This window comes from Rhinoderma darwinii, chromosome 3 (genome assembly GCF_050947455.1).
Source record: "Rhinoderma darwinii isolate aRhiDar2 chromosome 3, aRhiDar2.hap1, whole genome shotgun sequence".
NCBI lineage: Eukaryota > Metazoa > Chordata > Amphibia > Anura > Rhinodermatidae > Rhinoderma > Rhinoderma darwinii.
The window spans coordinates 277,700,021-277,708,580 of NC_134689.1; the positions used below are offsets into that span (position 1 = coordinate 277,700,021).

General features: G+C 44.0%; 1 protein-coding gene across 2 annotated transcripts in view; it reads left to right on the plus strand.

Moving 5' to 3' along the window:
• The window catches only part of DNAAF4 (dynein axonemal assembly factor 4), a 40,714-nt gene extending 34,014 nt beyond the window's left edge, over window positions 1–6,700 (plus strand). Inside the window, exon 9 of one of the 2 annotated variants that reach the window (XR_012882441.1) lies at window positions 4,696–4,832. Coding sequence is in view for 1 of the 2 variants with exons in the window: in XM_075857971.1 (XP_075714086.1) it covers window positions 4,696–4,808 (113 nt within the window). In the remaining variant the exon portion in view is untranslated. Of the gene's footprint in view, window positions 1–4,695 lie in introns of both variants that reach the window. The other variant, XM_075857971.1, reaches the window with a different exon arrangement.
• The last annotated feature ends 1,860 nt before the right edge of the window (window positions 6,701–8,560 follow it).

An 8,560-nucleotide genomic window follows, 5' to 3' on the forward strand; every position in this document is an offset into this window, starting at 1 on the left:
GCCCACGACACATCACTTTCTTTATGGGCTACACGCTGCAGACGTCGAGAGTAGGAGGTGGTCCTAATAATGTGACTTGACTGTGTCTAATCACTCTTCAATTTGTTAATAGTTTGCAGGGTGATTACATGATTGTAAAATGACCACAGATTCAACAGTTTTTTTTCATTCTTTATTTATAAAGAGTAACCATGCAGAGACAACAACAGCATAGCTAAGAAACAAGAATACAGTAGATAAGATTACAGAAGTCAATGCAAATTCCAACCGTAGTTTGACATATTGATGCAGCGTGCCTCCTTCTTAGGGTATGTTCACACACTTAGCAAAAAACGTCTGAAAGTACGGAGCTGGTTTCAAGTGAAAACGGCTCCTGATTTTCAAACGTTTTTTAAGCAACTCACATTTTTTGCTGGGCTTTTTACGGCCGTTTTTGGAGCTGTTTTTCTATAGAGTCAATGAAAAGCTGCTCCAAAAACGGCTCAAGAAGTGACTTGCACCTCTTTTTCGTGGGTGTTTTTTTTACGTGGCCGTTTTTCAAAACTGCCATGTAAAGAAACGACCCGTCGGAACAGAACACCGTTTTATCTACTGAAATCAATGGGCAGATGTTTGTGGGCATCCTGCTTCCGATTTTTCGGCTGTTTACGGACCCGAAAAACGTCCGAAAATAAGCCGTGTGAACATACCCTAAAAAGGATGACGACGCCTGTTTTTTTGTTTTGACTACAAAGTGTTGGGCAAAGATGGAAATAGGATTTTTGCCCCCCCAGCCCCCTAACTTAGGGCCCTTTTACACTGGCCAATTATCGGGCAAATAATGGTTCACAGACCGCTTGTTCCTGATCATTGCACTGTGTAAACGCTCGTTCATCAGCTAGTTTTAAATGCCGAAAATATTGCCGTTGTCGGCAGCACATCCCCCTGTAAACAGGGAGACGCGCTGCCGACATGATAAAAATGTATGAGGATGAGCGATCTGAGTAATGAGCACTTGTCCCCATACATAGCTCCTTGTGAAAGAAGCAAACTAGTGCGGATCAACTAAGATAAGATTTTAGTAAAACTAATTTAAACAAATATAATTAGCTAAAAGTACTGTATATGTGAAACAAAATGTTAGTTGACCTCCTCTTAGTCCTTTCGTTCTGATGAATCTCTTTTTGAGGAACTACAATCTCTACAACAGAAAAGCGTATAGCAATTTAGGCTTTGGTCACACCATTGCACATATAACTATTAGGCCTCATTTACACGAGCGTGTGCGTTTTGCGCGCGCAAAAAACGCTGCGTTTTGCGCGCGCAAAAGGCACTTGGCAGCTCCGTGTGTCATCCGTGTATGATGCGCGGCTGCGTGATTTTCGCGCAGCCGCCATCATAGAGATGAGGCTAGTCGACGTCCGTTACTGTCCAAGGTGCTGAAAGAGCTAACTGATCGGCAGTAACTCTTTCAGCACCCTCGACAGTGAATGCCGAACACAATATACACCAACCTGTGAATAAAAAAAGACTTTCATACTTACCAAGAACTTCCTGCTTCCCCCAGTCCGGGCTCCCGGCCGTTGCCTTGGTGACGCGTCCCTCTCTTGTCATCCGGCCCCACCTCCCAGGATGACGCCGCAGTCCATGAGACCGCTGCAGCCTGTGATTGGCTGCAGCCTGTGCTTGGCCTGTGATTGGCTGCAGCTGTCACTTGGACTTAACTGTCATCCCGGGAGGTCGGACCGGAGTTATCGGTAAGTCAGAACGTCTTTTTTTTTACAGGTTCATGGATTTTCGGAGCGGAAGTCACTGTCCATGGTGCTGAACCAGTTTAACGCTTTCAGCACCGTGGACAGTGACTGTCTCCTGACGTCGCGTACCCGAACATTTTTTACCGGTTTCGGTCAAAACGAGTTTGGCCGCACCCGGTGAAGTTCGGTGCGCTCATCTCGAATTTGACACTCCGTTTGGATGTTTGTAAACAGAAAAGCACGTGGTGCTTTTCTGTTTACATTCAGGAGTTTGACAGCTCTTGCGCGAATCACGCAGTTCGCACGGAAGTGCTTCCGTGCGGCATGCGTGGTTTTCGCGCACCCATTGACTTCAATGGGTGCGTGAGTGCGCGAAAAACGCACGAGTATAGAACATGTCGTGAGTTTTTTTCTGCGCACACGCGCTGAGCGGAATTCACGCATCGTCTAAACTGCCCCATTGACTAATATAGGTGCGTGCGACATGCGTGCAAAGCACGCGCGTCGCACGCGCGTATATTACGTTCGTGTAAATGAGGCCTTAGGCTGGGTTCACACAACCTATTTTCAGACGTAAACGAGGCGTATTATGCCTCGTTTTACGTCCGAAAATAGGGCTACAATATGTAACTATGTAACTATGTATGTAACGTCGGCAAAGATCTGCCCATTCATTTGAATGGGTTTGCCGACGTACTGTGCAGACGACAGCTGTCAAACGATGACGCGTAAATTGACTGCCTCGGCAAAGAAGTGCAGGACACTTCTTTGCAACGTAATTTGAGCCGTTCTTCATTGAAGTCAATGAAGAGCAGCTCAAGATTTACGAGCGTCAAAGACGCCTCGCATAATGCGAGGAGGAGCTTTTACGTCTGAAACGAGGCAGCTGTTTTCTCCTGAAAACAGTCTGTCTTTTCAGACGTAAAAGGCACTTCTCGTGTGCACATACCCTTAGGGACAGTTCACATGTTGCGTAAATACTGTGGTTTTTCCGCAACGGAAAATCCGCAGCAAATACAGCAGCAGCAAAGTGGATGAGATAAAACAAATCTGCGGTGCGGAAATTTATACTGCAGCATGTCAATTGTATTTGCATAAACGCTGTTTATTTGTTGCGGGTTTTCCCCATTGAATTTAATGGGGAGGGAAATCCAGCAACAACTAGTAGTTGTTGTGTTTTTTGCAGTAGGTTCGCAGTAATTCCGCCGCAAAAAACGCAACTCAGAAAAAAATAAATCTCATACTTACCCAGAAGTCTGACTTCCTCCATCCAGCGCAGCCTCTGGGGTGACGTTTCATCCCGTGTGACCACTGCAGCTAGTTACAGGCTGTAGCGGGGGTCACATGGGATGAAACCTCATCCCAGGAGGCCGGCCTGGATGACGTCAGAGGGCCGGCCTCCTGGGATGACTCTTCATCCCATGTGACTCCCACTGCAGCCAATCACTGGCAGCAGTGGTCTCCTGGGATGAAACGTCATCCCAGGAGGCCGGCCTGCTAGCAGGCAGGTAAGTGCTGCAGTTTTCCGCAGCGGACATTCCAGGAGAAAAACTGCACCACAGTTTGGTGCGCTTTTTCAGACGGAAATTTCTGCGGCGCACAGGTTGGATACGCTGCATGCTTTTACGCAGCGTATCCGGCACGTGTGAACACCGCCTTAGGCCCCATGCACACGAACGTAAAAATGCCCGTAATTACAGGACCATAGACTTCTATTGGCCACGGGTACCTTCCCGTTTGCTTACGGGAAGGTGCCCGGGCCGTTGAAAAACATGGAACATGTCCTATTTCAGGCCGTAATTACGGCACGGGCAGGCCCATAGAGGTCTATGGGGCTCCCTTAATTACGGGTGGCTACGTGTGTGCACCCGTAATTACGGGAGCGTTGCTAGGCGACGTCAGGGGATAGTCACTGGCCAGGGTGCTGAAAGAGTTAACTGATCGGCAGTAACTCTTTCAGCACCCGGGACAGTGACTACCGCTGGAGTTTATAGTATTAAAAGTTAACTTACCCAGAACTCCCTGCTTCTTCCTCCAGTCCGGCCTCCGGGATTACGTTTCATCCCATGTTACCGCTGCAGCCAATCACAGGCTGCAGCAGTCACATGGACTGCTGCGTCATCCAGGGAGGTCGGACTGGATGTCAAAAGAGGAACGCGTCACCAAGATAACGGCCGGAAGGGCTGCCCCTTCTCTCTATCCAGCACTGATAGAGAGAAGGGGTTGCCTATTAGTGCAGAGAAAATAGGTCCCTTAAATACGGGTGGAATACTGGTGACAACGGACCCGTATATACGGGCACGGGTCCGTAAATACTGGTGGAATACAGGTCGAATACGTGTGACAAAGGACCCGTATTTATGGGAGGAAAAAAATACGTTCGTGTGCATGGTGCCTTAGAGCAATTTCTTCTTTCCAATTCTTGAATCAATTTGCCTGCATTTGGGATACATTGAATGAATCAATATCACACGTTATGGGTTTGCATTTGGTGAATTTTAGCGAATAATAGTCAAATCAAGTTTGATTCTATGGACAGATGGCCAATAGGCAGTTTGTTCTTACCTCTAGTCCATGATACGTTATGCAACCTGTCAAAAACTGTCCTTGTTGCCCCAATAGCAACCAAGCAGTGCTCGGCTTTCGTTTTTTAAACTGCAGTGGAAAAATTAGATGCACTGTGATTGGTTGTGATGGGCAGCAAGGCCAGTTTTGCGGTCCGTTTTAATAGTGGAGCCTCATTCTCCATTATGGGTATGGGTAGAAGTGTTATTTCACAAGATGTCCTAATAACCCTTTATATGAAGCATCATCGTTTTAATTTTGCAATATATCTTTCTGTCAGTTTAAGTGACATGAGTCTGTGGAAATTGTGGAAGTTATAATGTTACTATGATTCTTGTACTGTATTGTGACTAAGCAACATTCAGATTGATGTTTTTCGATTCTACCTGATATACAGGTCTTCAGGACTATGAGGCTGCCCTAAAGATTGACCCTGCGAACATGAGTGTGAAATCTGATGCTGAAAATATTAGAAGGATCATCCAAGGCACAATTTGCGGTTCTGAATAAATGGCCATACGCTTTTTATATGTATATTTAAGTGATATACTTTTCTTTTTTTTTTTTTGCAATTTGTATGTTTAATTACTAGGACAGAAAATGATTCCAATAATACAATTATTATTCTGTGATTGATTGTATACATTTCTTTCATCACTGTCTGACCTCAAGATTTTGGATCATTTGAGAGGTTGATCAAAACTTTATATAGTATAGGTTATTATTTTTCTGTAGGTCAGGCCCCCACCGATCAAATTTTGATGGCCATCAATGTTTATTTACCAGAGAAGAACTAACTGCAATCACATCTAAACTTTCAGGTTTTAATGAGATTTAAAGCGAACCTGTCATTTCAGGTGACTTTTCAGAATAAGCTTTCATATGTGTGTACATGAGGAATAACACTATTTCTGGCCATTATATGACTTGTATATAGCAGCAAGTTGGCATAGACTAGTTGCTATCATGTCTTCTAAACACTGCACACTATTGCTCTGTCGCACACCCTTAGGCTGGGTTCACACGACCTATTTTTAGGCGTAAACGAGGCGTTTTACGCCTCGAATTACGCCTGAAAACACGGCTCAAATACGTCGGCAAACATCTGCCCGTTCATTTCAATGGGTTTGCTGTTGTACTGTGCCGACAACCTGTAATTTTACACGTCGCTGTCAAAAGACGGCGTGTAAAATAACAGCCTCGTCAAAGAACTGCAGGACACTTCTTGGGACGTAATTTGAGCCGTTTTTCATTGACTTCAATGAAGAACAGCTCGAAATTACGCCCGTAATGGACGCCTGAGCAAAACGCGAGTACGAGCAATTACGTCTGAAATGCAGGAGCTGTTGTCTCCTGAAAACAGCTCCGTAATTTCAGCCGTAATTGACGTGATCGTGTGCACATACCCTTAGAGGCATAGAGGTCATTATACAGCAGTAGTGAGCAGTGTAGCTGTGAATCCAGAGCTGTAGTGAGATAGCTGCAAGCTTTAGTGAACTCTCTCTCTCTCCCCCTCTCTCCATAGACTTTTATGGACAGCATAGTGATTTAAAAATCTGTTTGGTTTCTCAAGACAGATTTTAGCAGTGAATTGAGAGTAAACGATTAGTGCAGGGATGAGGAGAAGTAGTGACTCATAAGTGGAAAAAAGTTGCATTTTTCTCTAATAAGATATATTACAAAGTTTCTTATACTCGCCTGTACTTATGCAGTTTGTTGAAATGACAATGACCATTTAGAGCTGCTAATCATTTTGATTTAAATTTCTAAACAATATTATATTGTTTGGATCAATTGGCAATAACAATGTCCCATTGACAGAAGATCATAACCACTGAACAATCAAAATTTGAAAGGTCAAAAATTTGACAGATTGCTGCCAATTCTTTAGTAACTGTCATCATTTATAATTAACTGTTTAGAACAGTGGACACTCCCTTTAAATTCATGTCAGCAATGTTGAAAAATGCATACTTGCATCTGAGCTTTGCGTTACTATAACATGACAGTACTGAATACAGGTTCAGTAGGGGTGACCATCAGAAGCTAGGCCCATTATTTAGCTGGAAGGAGAACAGGAGATTCCCTACTCCCCTGTAGATACGTACCTGTGTAACTAACACTATGCACTGCCATCACTGCAATTATAACTGGCGTCAAAATCGGCATAAATAAATGTCTGAAATAACGGAAGAAGAATAACAAATACCATCATAAATAGGGTACACCATGGCATAACCTGACAATGGGAGCCCTACCAAAATGACCCTACATTACACCTCAACAGCTCTGGAGAGTCTTATAAGAGACAATACCGGCTGTAGAGCATATTATGCCAACACTACTTTATAGAAGGGCTGTGCTTGAATCCTTTAATATTAATAAAAACAAGTGGATTGATATTGAAAGTGGTGATTTATTATACTTTAAATTGCAGTTCTCTTTTTCAACGCTGCATAACAGTCATCATTCCAAGTCATTGAAATACAAAACTAGAGAGACGTAAGAAAAGAATTAGTTACCAGTTAGATAACACAGAGTTATAATGTATTGTGCAGGTTTACACAGTCGCACACCCTACTTTTATCAACCACCGTGTTTAAAGATTGATTTCTGTACATGCCACAAGTACCCAGGTGTTCTGAAAACTGCTGAGAAACCGGGTAATAGTAACATGGTGCCATCTCATAGGATGGTCGCACGGCACCATATTCACTGGAGGTTGTTCTGAACAAGATGCTTTCTGGTCTGGCCTGGAATACACTGCTGGTGGAAGTCATTGGATTCATGGTACAAGAGAACACCGGGTTACCAAGGATCATGCAGGGAGATCCAGTTTTCTCCTGCTTATTTTCTGTCTTGGGAACAACAGGTGATCCTTGACAAGAAGACATTTTCTCCACCTGGGTAATAAATGAAGATATATAATCGTCCACATTAATAAATCTAGAATAAGAAAATGCAGGAGATGTAAAACCTGTATAGTGAAAATTGTGTCTTTTCAGAAGTAATATACATTTTGCTTATAACAATCGCATAAATTGATGTATGCAGGAGCTGTGAAAGTACTAGAAGGGCTACTTTTATATTTAAATTAACATTTCTTATGACTCACATATAAGGCCCAGTGCACACTTGGCAGAAGTGGTGCTGCAAAACGCTTCACCATTAGTATGCCATGAAAAGTTATTTTATCACTCTAAAAATACAAAAAAATAAGAGTATTACATGTAAAAGGAAATGGTTTTTACTTGCAGTTTTCCTTTTGTGTTTTTCCTATTAAAAAGTCAATGGGGAAAGCACTGCACACAAATGCTAGGGTTAGAGTATGTTGCACTTTGGATACTGCATGTCCTAGGGAAGGCGAGGAAGGTGACATGCAAATAGCTAGCTGCCAATATGAACTTGGCCTTACTTGCTATGTCTGGAGCAACAGACACCAAACTGTAATCTAGGGCAGGGTTTCTAAGCAGTTTCCCTACTCAAATACATGTCATCAAATTACCCCCAAGACTATGACCATACACTGTGCTTTACCTATTACAGGCAGAGCATAAGGACAGTGCAAGCACCCCTAGAGATGGGGCGGGGGGGGGGGGGGGGGGGGTTTATTAAGACTGGCATTTCATACGGCAGTCTTACTAGACAGAATATTGGAGTAAGATGCAACACATTTATTAATAGGCGAAATCCTCCACAACTGTGTCACAACTTTTGACCAACAGTTTGCACAATTGTGGAGCTACGACTGTGGCTGTGCCCCATCCATTTCCCTCAGTCATAAAATAAAAAGTATACTCACCTCAATGCTTCTCCTCTTCCCTCTGGGCTCGCTCAGCTGGCTCATACAAGGTCCTGACACCGAGCAGCGTCACGGCCTTATATGTGACAAACTCAACGTTATCAGTGCTGTGTCACATACAACGTCCAGAATCTACCAGGCCTCAGTACGCTGTATGAGCCGCAAGATGCTGAGGGGACCCGGGGGGGAGGAGCGGTGTGGTTAGCATTCATTTTTCTTATTTACTTGTCCGATATGGGGGGGCAAGGTACGGAGCCCGGCACGGGTCCCTACCTTCCTACGCCCAGAGAGTTAATCTACGCCTACAGTGGGACCTGTGATCACATCCCAGCACAGTGCAGCACAATTGGTATTTGCCAGAGAGCACCAGAATTGTCAGGTTTACCATTGGCGCCCCGTTCTCTTCACATAGAGCAAGTTCACACTAAGCACATGTGGCGGACTTGGTAGAATCTGGAGA